The sequence below is a fragment of the Ambystoma mexicanum genome, chromosome 9 (assembly GCF_040938575.1).
Source record: "Ambystoma mexicanum isolate Mex_15411 chromosome 9, UKY_AmexF1_1, whole genome shotgun sequence".
Classification (NCBI taxonomy): Eukaryota; Metazoa; Chordata; class Amphibia; order Caudata; family Ambystomatidae; genus Ambystoma; species Ambystoma mexicanum.
The window spans coordinates 373,803,047-373,820,009 of record NC_090931.1 but is presented as its reverse complement, the minus strand read 5'-3'; the positions used below and the strand labels follow the sequence as shown (position 1 = coordinate 373,820,009).

The 16,963-nt window shown below is 46.2% G+C and overlaps 1 protein-coding gene across 2 annotated transcripts in view; it reads right to left on the bottom strand.

The window, feature by feature from the left end:
* Nucleotides 1–16,963, bottom strand: part of MTMR4 (myotubularin related protein 4) — a 1,314,188-nt gene that overhangs the window by 1,144,528 nt on the left and 152,697 nt on the right. Inside the window, exon 1 of one of the 2 annotated variants that reach the window (XM_069614836.1) lies at nt 1,075–1,352. The exons of the other annotated variant lie outside the window; for it this stretch is intronic. Within the exon in view, the coding sequence (XP_069470937.1) occupies nt 1,075–1,119 (45 nt within the window). The 5' untranslated portion in view covers nt 1,120–1,352. Of the gene's footprint in view, nt 1–1,074; nt 1,353–16,963 lie in introns of those variants that run through there. 2 annotated transcript variants of the gene reach the window in all.

Sequence of the window (16,963 nt, the reverse complement as noted above, 5' to 3'; positions counted from 1 at the left end):
CTCAAATGACACCATAAAGATAACCATGCATCATGCGACTGCAGCGGAGTAACGTCCAAGCAAATCGCCATTCGGTAGCCCTTTAGGAGGCTACGCCACTACGACAATGTACCCACCACCTTCAAAAGCCTTTCCCCTCCTAGGAGCCTAGCGCTGGGAACCAGTCCTTAAGGTAACTAACGCCAGCAACTCTCTCCTCCTTAAGAGACCACTGTAAGTTAACTCAAGTCCCCCTACATCCAGACAACCCCAAACTGGTCTGTGTGCGGCCCTCCGTTACAAATAGATGCCTTTCGGCGATCTTCTGCACTGCGCGGGGCATGTTACAGGGTCTGTCCTTTGCGAACGAATGCATAGCAACACTCCCTCTGCACGGAAACGAGTATGTGGGTGCGAAGGCAAAGAAAAACAAAACTAGTCTCCAAAACAGGAGCTCAAAGGCCAGTTTGTACCGGCTGTAACGGGAACATCGCAGTGCACATCTTTTCAAGTTCAGCACCACGGAAAGCACAGACCACCTTCAGGCACAACAAAACAGGACCGTGGCAGCTGAACGCGGCATGACACAGCAACAACTCGCCTTCAGAAAAGCACGGCTAGGCGGAACAGAATCGAATCCCCTACATCCCAGACAAGTGCCAAGACCGAAAACTACTAGAGTGAATAAAGAGGGAGGAAGAGACCCGGGCCCAGTGGGCTGTTTGGGGGAGGAACCACAGCAGGCCGAGAACAGCCCAGGCGAACCGCGCTGATCAGACATCACATGTATCCCCGTCCATGCATGAGCAAACAAGCCGGATTCCAATCTCTTACCGCCTTAGACCACCTAAAAGGAGCCCGTTAAAACACCGCGTTTATCAAGTTGGGATTGGTAAACAAATTCAATGAGGACCAGACTGGTGACGACTCCAAGGGCTGCTTTTATTGGGGGGTGGAGGAGGGGGGTAGGAGCACCTAAGAATTTTAAACGACAAGAGAAACACAACGCCATTAGGCTTCGTAAAGTAAAAAATATAACATTTTTGATTACTATCTGTACTAAAATAACATCACTCATCAGCAAGAGGCACTCACAAAGCAGCTTAGCATGGAGCAGGAGACGCGGACCGAGAGTGTCATGGTGCGATCCAGAAAGGAGCGGCCGCAGGGTGGGGCGGTGGGAGCGGCGCTGCGACGACCTTCATGGTTCCCCTCTCAGCGGCGCCTGGTGCTGCAGCAGCCGCTGCCCGCACCGGAGCCAGCACAGTGCCAACTCCCCGTCTCCAGCGGAGCGATGGGAGCTGGCCATCTGCAACCGGCCCCAGCAGGTGCATCGGCTGCCACAGCCACACACAATGGAGGAGGAGTAGGGAGGAGAGGGAGTTAACATTAGGGGGGAGTGTGGGCTCCACCCACAAGCAAGGAGAGGACCCTCGGCTTTGACGGATGAACTGCATGCACACCGTCTGCTGCCAGCCACTAGGATATACATTACTGCCACTGATGTACATACATCGCCACCGACTCCGCTTTCAACGCTACCTGTACACGTACATTCGAGCACCTAAACTGCTTCCCATGCACACCCCCTTTTCCTGCACGTAAACATCATTAGTGGTCCCCAATTGGGCTCTACACATCCAACGCCCAGTCAGTCACCGACTCATCTGCACACATTTTCTGCTTGATGCGCCCTCATTTGTCCTACCAACACACACGCAACCTCCTCCTGCTATATGTATGCATACACACGCTATTCACACCTGGGAGAAGCCAAATACCGTCCGCTCTAGGACAGTATGCAAAACACACACCCTGGACATCATCGATACAACCTCCGCCATACATATGTCCAAGGAGATGGATGTACACAATCTCTATAGCTAATATGAAGGATACACACACCCTGTGCTCTTCGAACGACTGAACAAGTACTCACTGGGAATAGTCCCAAAGTTTTTCACCCGCCAGTCGTCAATTTCCATCTCCAGTCATACCAGAGGGGGCGTGGTCAGAGGCGTAGCCAGGATTGTCTAGCAAGTGGGGCCTGAAACCAATGTAGTTGGGTCCACCACAGTGACATTAATATCTGTAAATGCCCACATAGCGCTGCAGAGTGGGCATTTACAGATTTTGGGTGGGCCTTGCCCGCTCAGGCCCTACCCTGTCTACTCCTCTGGGCGTGGTCACCGAGAAAGAAGGATTTAAAATAAGATGTACACGAGTGATTAGCATAAGCACAATTCACATACTATAATGTCCAGGTGCCACACCCTCCAAACTCCTGCAACTATTTCACAGTATTGCAAAACTGTAACTTATGGTAAAACATCTATGAAGATCTAGTCCTTCAACTCCCGAATTCCACAGGAATCTCGATCATCAGAAGAGAACTGGGAACTCTCTCCTTAAAAGCAACAATCGAAGCTGGAGAAATGGCACTTTTCAGAAAAATAATAATAATGCTAGAATCTCCTCCGCTATACAAAAAAATAATAAACTCTGAAATCACTGAAGGACGAAGCAAGGCCATTTCCTGCTGGGCAGCAAAACAGCGAGAATCTCTGGCCAATAATGGTTGCAGCGAAGAAGACCTAATTCAAAATCCTACGAGAATAAAACGCAAGATGGACCAACTTGATTGGATAGAGACCTTAACACTGGCTGGAAAAAACAAACTCCTCTGTCACGTGAACTTTGAACCAAAAAAACTACATACACCGAACAAAGTTCTGAAGAGATTTCCAGACAAGTTGTTAAGATCCGTCTTCTTGCGTTCTCGACTTAATTTACTGCCGACAAATGAAATAAGGGCTATTAGAGGCCAATCTCAAACAAACCTCCGTCGATTGTGTGGAACGACACGTGAGCCAGAAACCATAAAACATCTTCTTCTGAATTGCCCCGAAACAAAGTGGAGAAGAGCTTACTTGAGACCACTAATAGACAGTGACTCCTTGTATGAAGAAAAAACCTGGTGGAATCGACTGAGTGGATCGAGGACAACTTGGGCTTTGGCAACTTCCAAAATATTAAAGAATGCCTTAGAGTCTTGTCTGCGCAAAGCAGAGGGGCCAGAAGGAGCAAATTCCAGTTTACCGAAAGGTACAAGTCGAGCAAGAATTCCAATCAGACTTTTAAGTTCAAAAGGGTAACTGCAAAGCCCAAACTCTAACTTCAAGTCGAATTAAGCTTGCGAAGAAAGAACAGAAAAGACATTTTGATTGACTTGTTCGTCCTGTTTTTGCAAAATCATTGAATTGATAGAAGCAATAAAAAAACATCTATGATTAACTGTTGTAATGTCTCCAATAACTTTCTCAAACAGGTTAACAAGACTTGACCAAACTGCCCATCCGGCCTACAACGAACAGTAAGAGATGAAAGGTTCGCAATAAGCACGAGGAGAAGGGATGCTTTACTGCATTGACTTTACAAATTACCGAATTAAGTGGTTGAGATTTCTGGTCGTCCTGCAGGTTTCAAGTTTGACTCTCGACTGAGCCAACTAAGCATTTTAGTCTGCAACGGTTGGTCCATTTGAGCTCCAATAGGATGGATAATGGGGATACCCATCATTTATAGTGCTACAAAAATGCAAGGCTAAAGGATTGTGCTTTAAAACATTTTTTAAGTGTTAAGAGACTTTGGAGGAGTGACGTCCTCAATTGTGGTGTACTCTAGAATAAGAAAGCCCAGAGAACCAGGACTTCTGCTGCGTCTGGTGACAAGCCACCATAGTTGAGGAAAAGCCACAAAAGGGAAACATGCATCATTTCCTTAAGCACTTAGTTCAATTGAAAGACACTTAGTGAAAACCCTCATGAAATCCAAACACTGCACCAATTTGGAGAAACCAAGACGACAAAATTGCACAAATTAATGTTAAAAAGGTATTAGTAACACGCTCCATCACCACTGCTGTGGTCCCAAGGAGCTCTGGCGGATCTGAAAAGGACGGTGTTATGGGGAGGGGAGAGTGGATCTGGGGCGGGGGGTGGGGGGGAGGGGTGGGTTGTAGATGTAGTGGGAGTAGGAAAGTGAGTGTTGCGATGTCCTGTTGGCTGCTTCAGTTCGGTTTGCACCGTTCGCTGAGCTTAAGGGCACTTTTATTTTTATAAAAACATTTATTTTAGTTGGCAATTCAATGAGTACAACAGATTGGATAACTTCTCGCAGGTAATATACATAACAATCACATTGACATCTTCTACCAGTGTACACCACATATATGATTCAACAAACTTTGTTATTGAAAAGACAGTTGTGGGTTACAGCAGTTGTACATTTACTTCCCAGTTTCATTTCGGGCTGGATAAGAGTGGTAGTCCACCCAGATGGCACGGGGATCTGGCTGCGACCGTGAGGGTGTGGACGCATTGGTTCCTCGTTTTCCTGCGCCCAGGTCAATGTAAGCAGCCATTCTTTCTCCCTTTGGGATTCCTATTTTTCCAGTTCAGAAGTATGGTTCTTTTAGCAATCATGCATCCCCATGTTAACAAATGCTCTATGACTTTTGCTCAGAATGTTAGACCACCACCCAAATAGTGCTCCGAGCGGTTGTTTCTCCAGCGTGGTGGCCATCACCTCAGACATGGTGTTGAGTATTCTACTCCAGAAAATTTCCAGTTGAGGGCACCCCCAAAGCATGTGTAGGTGATCTGCTGCAGCATACTGGCATCTGGGGCAGTATTGCTCAGTTGGAGGGGACATTTTGGCAAGTCTAGCGGTTGTAACAGTATAGTCTGTGTAGTATTTTAAACTGCATACATTTAAACCCGAGGTTAAGAGACCCTTTTAGTGTGAGTGCACATGTGTGACAATTGGGTGTCCGTAAGTTCCACTTCCATATCTCTGAACCCGCAGGCACATGAGAGGGGGGGGGGTCATATTATCCAATATTCTGTATAGGATAGATAGAACATGTCTACATTAACCTGAGTTTGCTATGTACGCCAGTATGGGTGTCTCGGCAGGTACACTGGGGTAATCCGGCCATCTGGACGACACTGATGAGTGGATTCTGTAGTATCGGAGCCTTTCTCCTCCCGTACCCTCATGTCCGTGCCGCAAGGTCTCCGGTGTGATGAATTTCCCACTCGGGAACAGCTCTGCCAGTGCCCTGTATCCTAGCCCCTCCCATCTTACTTGGATTGCCTTGCTCCGCAGTGGTTTTAGCCCGGGGAAGTTCCAGAGTGGAAGCCACCGGTAGAATGGGTGGTCGGCCCCTATAAGGGTAAAGATTAAGCGCCATCCTCCAAGTGTAGTGGAGACTGGGTCCATTGGATAATCATTTCTCATCTGCCGGTCAAGCACTAGTGTCTTCAGGTCAGTGCCTCCCGCGGCAAGTGATTCCAACTTGACATGTGGGGGCGGGCGGTCGCTCCAAAATATACCAGTATGAGGTGAATTGCGCCTGGGATGTCACCAAATGGAGTACTAGATGAGGTGCCGAGAATCCACCCTTCTCATATGAGAATGTTCGTTCCAACCACTTCTTGTGAACCACACCGGAGTGCCACAAGAATTGAGGGAGGAGTGCAACTAGGTAAAATGTACAGTAACTTGGGCAACAGTGTAATTTTGATAAGGGAAAGTTTAGCGACAGTGGAGAGCGGGAGAGATTGCCATCTCCGTATTTTGTTTTCAACTTCTGTTGTGGCATTTTCAAAGTTGTCTCGCAGTAATCTGGTACGTGTCATTAAGTGTGCTTTTCAATCGGTTCAAGGAATCCCATGTGCTGTTGTAGATGATTAGGTGCAGTGCTACAGATAAGAGTTTGAGGTGGGAGTATTTTACGCATGATTTTTCAAATGAGAGAGTAAATGCAATTTCAAGAGAGTAAAAATGAGTTGTCTCCTCTGCAAGAGAGTAAAACTTAACACATACACCCAATGCATACGTAAAATCAGACCCATAGACCAAAAGCGTTGTAGATCAAAGTTTTCTGGCTTGTGCAGAGCCATTCACTCCACATGCAAACAGCACATCCCGTCTGGGCACATAGTAACAGCACATTACTCCACTTGATAATGGCATAATTCCTCCCTGAACATGCTAGCTACGCATCTCATCTTGACACATCCTAACGAGTATGCCACATACTCTGTGCGCATGATAAAGGCACATCTACTTTCAGCATTTTCAGAGATGCGCTGTTAGCATTTGAAGAGCAAATTTGTGTCATTTGCATGTATACATTGCACCTTTACACTGTGCGCATGCTAACAGCACATCTCTATGCATATGCTAATGGCAGACATTGTTTTCACATATTGATAGAACATGTTCTTTTTAGCAAGCCTGATATTTGTACACGTTGACAGGACATCTCTACCCAGTGCTCCAGATAAGATTTTGAGGATGGACTATTTTACTCCCTGATTTTACAATTGGAGAGTAAATGCAATTTCAAGCGAGTAAAAAGTATCTGAAATGTTCAGACATTTGGGGGATAAAACTTCAGTCCATGCATTCAGCCAGTGATAGAAATGAGGACTTAAGGCATGATTACAGGCCTTGACTAACCAATCAGTCAACACTGAGATGGTAACTGGACCAAGGAGTGTGGGGTGAGGGGTGAGGTGTGGTAAGATGCACAGTGGAATGGTTCCTGCACCAACAGTATGCCTGAAATCAGGGAAATGCAGTGTGCAGCTTTGGCACCTTGTACCTACCAGCTGTGCACACAGACTTAAGCTACAGTTTGTGGTCAATTTTTAGTGTGGTGCAAAGCTCCAATGAGGAAGGAAAACTAACTAACCAGATTGGATTCTCATTTTGAATTATTGTGTAAATGTTACCAGGGCGAGGTTTCCCAATACAGAGAGGAAGCTAGTGGTTTTAAGGACAGGAAATAAAAAGCAAACTCATCCTTGCTAAGTTTCAAACTCACGAACCTCCGATAAAACGATCTATGCAGCAGGTGCATTATCCCAGTTGGTTTAACGCGTACCCTGCTTCAGTATTCAGGGTGCATGCAATACCATTCTAGACAGACACACGCATACCCAAATATACATGCACTTGCCAGTGTACATATTTGTCTGGTCTCCAAGTCGTACTAACTGCCTGAAAGTGGACTTTATAACGAAGCCCTGCTATCTGCTGGCTTCACTTAATATAGGAATCCCATTGCACTTCCGTACTTAATGTCTCACCTGATGTTTTAACAACGCGTGGTATAGGAATAATCAAAGATTAGAAAGATGAAAGGCTGAGCCAGCATTGAGGGCCTAGACCCTAGACCCTACCCCCTATAGGATACATGCAGGTGGCGCTAAACCCATTTAGCTGTCTTATTGCATTACCAACAGGTGCAGGATTCTAAAAATACATTTTGCTTTCGAGAGCAATGCTGTACAATGGGGCAAATCTGCTTAAATCCTGAAAAGATGCAGTCGTCTCGTGTCCAGCAACAACTGGCAAAAGCACTGCAGAACATGAGCTCACTCATGGCATTGCGAGACCCGAACCTTGAAGCAAAATCCAGTCACACCTCCCCCGCTTATACTTTTCTCATCAGGTTGTGTGAATGATCAGCGGATACACAGTGAAAACTAAGAGCAATACAATACAATGGAAATACAAGGGCAAACAAATGATGGCGCGTACTTGTAGAAAATACTAAATTGCCTCTTGTACAGAGCCTGGGGAATGCACTCCTCCAGTGAGGGAGCCTCCCTAAGGGTATACAGGGAGTCCAGGCATCTCCTGTTACCTCCATGGCCCCAGGTGTCTGGCTGTCTACTGAACTCAGACTTCTTCTGGAGCACAGTTTGGCCAGTTTTCGAACTTGGTATATATATTTGCACAGTGCATTATGCAATGTAAGAACACTGAAGATGCCATTGCCAGTCAGGTAAGGCCAGTATTTCCCAATGCAGGAACAGCAATGCTTTGTGAGCCCAATTGCGCCATTACTGACACTATAAAGGATACCCTATTGAAAGGACATTGTATGTACCACCAACCTCGCCTATCCCACTGTGTGAACACTTCTGCTGGATGAGCTGCATATGGGCTGCACATTCTACTTACTATAAGAAAACGTGCTGTGTGAGCCCATAGTGCCGTTATTTGCCTCAGTAAGAACATGCATGCTGCCCCTTTCCCTAAGCCTCTCTTCAGGCACCACTCAGACATTTGCTCCTATGGTGGCATAATCTCCTGCCCTAAGTGCAGGCTACTGCCCATTCTGCACAACAATTTGATTCAATCTTCAGTTCTACCCTTGCAGCCATCGCCCTCTTTCACCCGCTGTCCTCCACACCAGCGCTTCTCCCTGCTCCCTGTTGCACCTTCACTTGCATGTATCCTTGCACTTTCACATCCTTTGCTCGCACTTACAAGCCTGCACACACGCACACCCTTGCTCATTATCACACTTATGCTAGGTCTCACATAGCCTCACATCTGCACACCTGGGCACGCTTGCACACTTGCTTTTTATTACCTATACTTCTCTTACACAACCTTGCATCCACACACCTGTTTTCAGACCACTGCCGGTTACTACAAATTGATGTTTTGAAATCGCTCTGACAAACAGGTTTAAAAATGTCAATAAACGGCAGAGGATCAGCACACAGATGACTTGGCCCTGCATAGTGTCCTGTACAGGAGAGTAGAAGATCTAAGTGCTGCAGCTCCGATATCCTTTCAGTCTGCTGGCATAGAAATTTAAATTTTAAAAATGTGCCATTTCAATTGGGAGTGAATGGGCCATGGACCCAGTAGATTATCTTGCCACTAATGGTTAAAATAAAAAAAAAAGTCTGAATGAGCGGATTATAGATAATTATGGTTGTTGGTAGGCTTCAAGTTCAGATCACCATGTATTCCTTGACAAATGCTGACAAGTCCAAAATAAAAGGGGGTTGGGTACTACCAGGGCAGAGTAACCTACATTAGGGCTTGTAACCTACCTTTAGAAAATGCTGCTCATTTATACGCAGCCCACCAAGTCGAAAGGAATTTCGCGAGGGGCACTGCAGAGTCTTCTAACGAAGCTCGCGTGTGCATATACTAATGGTTCATACTGCAGTGCCATCTACTGGTAGAAAGAGGACTTTTCAAAATAAAGAATTACAGTGACAATCCTGCGTAAACGGTGCATTTAAAAGTGAAATGTGGCGTAATGGCAAGAATTAAATACGTAAAAAGGCCCAATACTCCCCTTATCTGGAGGGCTGGTCCCACGTATTACTCCTATTTTGACTCCCAAAGCCGTGTTTGTTTTGGAGGCGGGAGTATGAATTTTGTCATCAAGGGTTGTTGTGAATCGAATGAAGGACTCCTGACTTAAGATGGAATCAAGGCAGTAATGCTTTGTAAAAAAAAGTGTGAATTGTAGACCAAGTGGCTGCCTCGCAAATGTTTATTGGAACACCTCTTTGCAGAGCAGAAGAAGCAGCCATGCCCCTAATGGAATGTGCTTTCAAGCTTTCTGGGGGATCTTTCCCAGCAAGCCTATAGCATTTAGTAATGGCTAAAATCATCCATCCTGACAAGGTCGGTTTTGTTACAGCCTGTCCCAACCTATAACCAGTGTATCATATAAACAGTTGGTAATCCAGACGAATCCTTGACATCCTTGAAATGTAGAAACTTCGAGCCCTCCGTGGGTCAAGTCTGTGTAGTCTCTCCTCTTCCCTGCCAGGATGAGATGGAGGGTGAAAAGTAGGTAATACAATCTTTTGTCCCAAATGAAAATGTGATAGGACCTTAGGTAGGAATGAAGGTTTGACCCCCCAAGGACGACCTTGTCCTTATGAAAGACCGTAAAAGCTGGTTTAGAAGATAGTGCCTGCAACTCACTCACCCCATGGGCTGATGCGAACAGGATCGTTTTTAATGTTAGTAGTCTTAAGGGAAACAAATGGAGCAGTCTAAATGGTGCACTCATGAGAAACTTTAAAAACAAGATTAAGGTCCCAAATAGGAACCTGAAACGGAGATGGAGGGAACACCGAGTCCCTTTAGAAACAGTATCACCAAAGGAATTTTTAAATATGACGTTTCCTCAGACGAGCGCTTGAAGATGGAAAGCGCTGCCAAATAACCTTTTAATGGCCCCAACCTGGAGCCTCAGATTGGCCAAATACAGCATAAAAGATAACACCTCCAGTGTTTTGCATAGAAAAGGATCTACATTCATATCCCTACAACAGCTGCCAAATGTATTCCAATGGCAGCGGTACAGAGAGTTTGTTGCTGGCCTTCTGGCCGAAAGCAAGTTACATTACCTCATCCGCGAAGTCCCAATTCTTGCACCTCAGCCTCTCCAAAACCATGTATGACGGCTGAGTGTCTTGACCTCTGGATGGAGAACCTGACCCTCCTCTCGCAAGAGAAGGTCCTCTCTTTGTGGAAGACGTATTGGAGGGCAGATAGACATGTCCAGAAGATCCGGTACCACATCCTCCTGGCCCAACCGTGGCAATTAGCAATTAGGATCATGGATTTCCCAAACGTTCTCAACCTCCTAATCACGTGAGGAATGACAGGGACTGGAGGAAACAGTTACAGGAGTGGAAACTCCCAGTCCACTATGAAAGCATCTCCTAGAGCTCCTAATGGGGGAAATTCCCTGGAGCAGTACAGTTCACACTTCCGGTTGACACTGCTCGCGAACAGATCCACTTGGGGGGGGTTGCCCAAAGGGTGAAGATCTCTTTAAGGACTTCCTCAGCTAGTTCCCACTCAGACTGCTCTGCATGCTCAGAGCGTCCACCACCATGTTCTCCTCTCCGGCTAGGTGCACTGCCGATAGAGAGATTCCTTCTTGTATTGCCCGGAAACAGAGCTGCATTGCCTCTGCACAGTGTTAGTGACCCAACACCTCTTGATGAGGTAGTACATGGCCACTGTGTAGTCCGTCATCATCAGGATGTTCCTACCCACGTACAGAGGGCAGAAATGCCTTCAGCGCAAGTCTGATTGCTCTCAGCTTCAAAAGATTGATGTGTAGTTTGGACTCCAATAGAGACCAATAACCGCCGATTGTCAGATTGTTAGTGTGGGCTCCCCACCCCATGAGTGAGGCGTCCATCACTACGGTTATCTCCGGCCATGGTTACCAAAAATGTTCTCGCTTCTGAATGTTGTACTCGCAGGTTCACCACAGGAGATCCTGTGAAACCCTGTTTGGAACCCGAAGTAGGTCTGACATGTTGCCTGAGAACTGAGACTATTGTGTCCCGAGATCCCATTAAAGGGATCTCATTCTCAGACGAGCCTCGAGCACCAGGAAAATGCAGGATGCCATGAGGCCAAGCAACCTCAAGAAGTCGAAGGCCGGGAGACGCTGGGCACTCTAAAATTTGGTGGCCATCTGCAAGATTGTCTTGAGCCCTCATCTCAGGTGGCAAGGTCTTTCCCAAGATTGACCCAGTACAAGATGGCATCATATGGGACTTCTTGCAATTGAGGGAGAAGCCCAGTCTGTGGAGAGAGTGGCAGGTCACCCTGAGATGACCCAGGACTTGTTCGGGAGAACGCACCCTGATCAGCCAATCGTTCAGGTAGTGGTAGCCATGAATCCCCTTCGAGACTCACTGCCACTACTGCCTTCAGTTTGGTGAAAACCCTCGGGCGGAGGTCAGCCCCCCCGAAACCGATCATGAGAACTACGAACAGCGAACCTCAGGTACTTTCAGTGCTTGAGGTGGATTGGCACATGAAAATAAGCATCCTGAAGGTCCAATGATACCACCCAATCCTTGAGTTGGAGGGCCTGAAGGATCTGAGGAAGTGTGAACATCTTGAACTTGTCCTTCCTGAGGAACTTGTTCAAGTATCTGAAGTCCAAGATGGGTCTCAGTCCTCTGTCCTTTTTGGGTATTAGGAAATATGGAGAATACCATCCTTTGGTTCCTCTCTGTTACAGGTACTAGTTCTATAGAACTTTTCTCCGGCAGGGTCAACATTTCCTGCACAAGGAACATATCTGGAACCTTTAGCGAATGGCTCCCCAGTGGATGATCCTGAGGTCTATGTATGAAGGGGAGGTAGTAACCTTGGGCGATGGTTTCTAGTGTCCAAGCATCTGAAGTAACACCTCACCATTCTTTCAGATGCTGAGACAGTCTGCCTCCTCCTGGGGTATCGTGAGTCAAGACCAAGAGGTTTTGAGGTGGCTGAAGCAGTGGTTGTGGTAAAGATGCTGCTGAGTAGACTGCCTTTGCACCTCTCCCTGGTCCACCACGAGGGAATCTTCATTGGCCTCTTTGACCAGCCATTCCTTCCCTCTTCCAACAGAGGAATAGTAGCAAAAGGATCTAGCCCCACCGTCACCCCCACACGCAAGACGGTCCACTTGGGTGAAAGGGCTGAGGCTGCCTAATAGCGGCATTTGGGGACTTGATTGCCACCTTTGAGGTCTGCAGCTTCTCAAGGCTTTCATCACCCTTGCTGTCAAAAAGATGAGACCTAGCAAAGGGCATATAAATCAGTCTAGACTGCATGGACGGTGCTAATCCAGACTTCATTAACCATGCACACCTGCGTATGAGTGTGCTTGCCACCAAGGTTCTGCTGACACTGTCAGCAGAATCCAAACCTGACTGAAAAACTCACACATGGCCTCTTTGCCATCTTTTACAATGGCCAAGAAGCAGTCTCTTTCTTCCCCTTCGGGAATATGTTCAGCAGCCATGGATACACCGTTCCATAGGGGGTAGGTGAATTTCCCAAGGGCACATGCAGAGTTGGCTGATTTGGGAGCCATGCTCTCAGCAGAAAAGACTTTCCTTGACCAGGCGTCTATACGTTTATCATCCCGATCTTGTGGGATGGTCCGATAGGCAGCCTGCTTGGAGGTAGTGGTTGCTGCTTGCACCAGACTTTCTGGGATAGGATGTTTTGACAAGTAGCTGGGGTCACTACTTGACGGCCTATATTTTGTCAAATTTGTATTGACTGCTGGACTTGATTCCGGTGCTTCCGAATTTGCAAACTCTTACTCTCTTTTGTAGTGCGACATGAAAGAGTAGGATAGGATCCCTTTAAGGACCTTTATCCAGGATATCCATGAGGTCATCCTGCTCGAATGGGAGAGCAGGCCTGCTCCATCCCAGATAATCAATGACCTTGCTCATTAATTGCCTGTAAGAGGCATATGCGTGTTCATCTGCCTCTGGCTTACCAAAATCCAACTCTGGTGAAGTGTCAACTCCACTGGCAGTCTACATTTTCACACAGGTCCTGCAACCTAGATTCTTCTGATCTAAAGCTATCAGGAACATGAGGAGTGCCATATTGCAATCCAAAGGGTGTATCATTGTCATCAGAAGGTTCATCATCCTCATAAAAGTATGTGAGCGACTTCTAGAAATCCTTCCTAGGGAAAGGCGTGTAGGTTTTCTAAATTACTGGCCGGTTATGGCTTCGAGCCAGATGCCGATGGAGTCAATGTCTTTGATGAAGACGCCTTGGTTGTCGATATCATCAGCACTGCTGGCGGCAGTGACGTCGACTTGTCCGTGACGGACTTCGATAGCTCGAAGGATTCTTTGATGATTTTTTCATTGTGTCGAGGCCACAACGGCTCTCGATGAGATTCAGGGCTTTGTCCCCAGGTTCAAGGGTGCACAGTATTTGGCTTGAGCCCTTTCCGTACCGGCTTCAGAAGGCGTGGTAGGAGCATGGCCTACTTGCTTCGAGGGTTTCTGTCTCTCAAAAATCTTTAGCATTTCCTACCTGATTGATTCCCATTCAGCTGCAGTAGAGTCCTTATTGGGGCAAGATATAGTGCTCTCTGGGGAGTAGCCAGTCAAGGAAGACGAAGTAGGCGATTTATGATGCCTTTTCTTCGACGTGGCGTGGTGAGAGCCACTTCGTGACCTGGACCGTTTAGACTTGCGTCGAGGAGAGTCGCCCCTCGCTTCATCAGAAGAATGTTTTTTCCACAGGGTAGTCGAAGGGGATTTTTTGGGGGAAGTCTACCTAGCTCCAATTTCCCTTTACGCTCCTTATGAGCTTTTCTGGTCATCGACTGACACTTCTAACAGGCCGTGGCCTTGTACTCCACAACAAGACACTACAAGCACACTCAATGTGTGTTTGTAAGCGACATCTTGGCGTCGCAGTCTTGGCATTTTTTACACCTGGTTTTTGGGGTTGTTGGAGCCGATGACTAAGACATTGACAATTTTAGAAGAAAATCTGAAAGCGTGCTGTAGTTCAGGAATCAAAAGCTTACTCGGAAAAACAGAACTGAAGTCAACTGGCGCTGAACATGCTATATATACACACACCTTCGATAACATCATCCTCGAGAATGAGGCCCCCCGGGGACATCAAGTTGACTGCATCGAAGCACAACGCCCTTTGCCGAAAATGTTTTCCGAAGCAGCTGAAGGTGGATATTGGAGATCTCAAATGATGAGCAATACGTGGGAGGACACAATCCATTTGAAACATACCTAAATGCGAACAAACATAGGTACCACCTTCGTGCTTATCCACATTTCTTTCAAGCTAAAACTGCAGGGGTAATGATTGCTTTAAAAAAATATCCCCAACCTTATAATATTGGGCATGTGGGAGGACAAGCAAGGCGGATATCTTTTCGTTAAAGTTAGAATTGGAGTTCACAGGTATACTATAGCTACTGTCCGTGCACCAAATGCGGGGCAAGGTAGATTTCTACGGTCAGTTTAATATGGCAGAGGCAAGTATCATGTCCTGGAAATGGACTGTAGTGGGTTCTAGGCTGCAGGGACAAGGTGCCAACTCAAGGGCTCAAAGACAGATTTTACCATTTGGAGACAATTGATACTTGGTGGGAGTTTAGGGGCTCAGAGGTGGGTTATACCTTTTATTCTGGCGTGCACAGATCACTTGCGCATAGATTATATCTGGGTGTCGGCACAATTGGTGGGTAAAGTGAAGGTGGTTACAGTAAACTCCATTGCTCTTTCCAAACATGGCCCATTAGCTGCATCGCTTGATATTGTCTGGATGATGTTACTAAGGATAGGGTTCTTTCTGAGGCAGTGAGGGATAAGATTAAGGGTTAATTTAGAGACAATTGTGAATCACACAGGTCCCCGGGGAAATGGTGGGATTCATTTAAGGCAGTGATACAGGGGGGTGGGGGTTGATCGCCTTGAGGGCCTCTAGGGACAGAGTGCTGGAACTTGATTGGGAGATGCAATTGAAATATTACGCAATATAATGGGGGGGGGTGGGCTCTACCAAGTAGGCTACGTTGAAACAATAGAGAAAACCAGGGTCAATTAGATCTGATGAGGGCTAAAAGGGCGGAAAAGAGTCTGCTGAACATGACACAAGCTTTCTAAGAGGTAATAGAGCAAATTGTATTGGCCAGGGAACTTAGAAAACAGGTAGCAGCACAGACCATTTTCAAATTACACAATAGCTCGGGGGAAGAAGCGACAGAGAATGGGGAAATGATTACGTTTTTAAGAGTCCGTATTTTCACCTGATCACCCTCTGGAAGGGCCCCAAGGGGAATATCTAGATGCAGATTCATTGAAGATCTAATCAGACGAAGATAGATATCTCTAGAAGGGGACATTCTCAAAGAAGTTAATGCCATTAGGAAGTTTCCCCTCCACAAAGCGCCGGGTCCAGGTGGCTTTTCAGACATTTTACAAGAAATATTGGTCGATTCCAGCCCCAAAGTTAACTGTATTGTTTAATTCTTTTGGGACGGCTTCAGTGTCTATGGACAACACAAAAGTGGTCTTATTCGCAAAGGCTGATAAGGACACCACGTAGTGTAGTTATCGTCCCTATTACCCTGATTAACATATATGCTAAGATCTATACTTTACTTTATTCAATTTCTATAGTGCATGGACCCTGAGGCTTAAGGGCTCTTGACAAAACAAGACACAAACAAATTCAGGGGGGTGTATCAGCTAGTCAGGAGTAACTGCAGTCCTCTATAACAGACATTAGGAGAACAGAAATGTCTTTAGTTTCTTTTTGAAGACCTCGATAGCTTATGTGCTTCTTATCGCCAAAATCATTCAATGCCCTCGGCGCACAGGCTAGAAGGCTCCATTAATGGCTTTCTCTGTTCTACACTTAGGGATCATCAACTGATCCTGCTTGCTTGACCTTAATGTTCTACTGTGGTTTTTACTCACAAGCAAGGCTTGGAGGTAACCCGGCATATTCCCCCGTCTACACTTTTGCGTGAGGACCGGGAGGCGCAAGCAAATTCTTGCTTCAATCGGCAGCCAATGAGGAGCCCTTCTAGCGGAGGAGACATGATCTCTTCTAGAAAGGCCCATTTTGCGAAACCTGCAGTATTTTGCAGAGCAATTTATTGATACCCATTAGTAGGCTGGAGCAATAATCTATTCTTGAGCCAACAATTGCTCTAACCAAGGTCTCTGCATTGGCTTGTGAAACAAAAGGCCTGTGTGTGCAAGTAATTCTGTATAATACACACATGAAGACAATCCCAGTGACATGCGGTTCCATAGTAAGATGATGAAAGGTGACCCCCAGCGTTTTGACAGGATAATTTTTATCCCATCAATCTCAAAACTGTCATACATGGGGCCTAATTTCTGGATCGTATGAGGTGAGCCAACCACCAGCAGCTCTGTTTTACCCTTATTCAATACAAGCGTGTTAGTCACCTGCCAGACAATGGGATCAAACATGGAGTATCATCAGCGTAATTTGTAAAATGTATATATACATTGCGAGGTACAGGATCCCTGTGGGACTACAAAATTATTGTCAATAGATTTTGCCTACGCTTCTTGGTAGAAAACTACTCACCCGATTTGTTGTTTTTTTTAAAAACAGTTTTTGTTTTTAAATTAACTTTTACAATACAACCAGAAGAAAAAAAAAAAAAAAAAAAACGACCACATACCCAAATACTAATCCAAGCCCCAACATAGGGCAACAGCCCCCTCAACCTTCTTCCGCAATATGAATACAGTGTACTTTGCACATCAATGTACCATAGTCATCTCTATTCCCTTGTGACCCA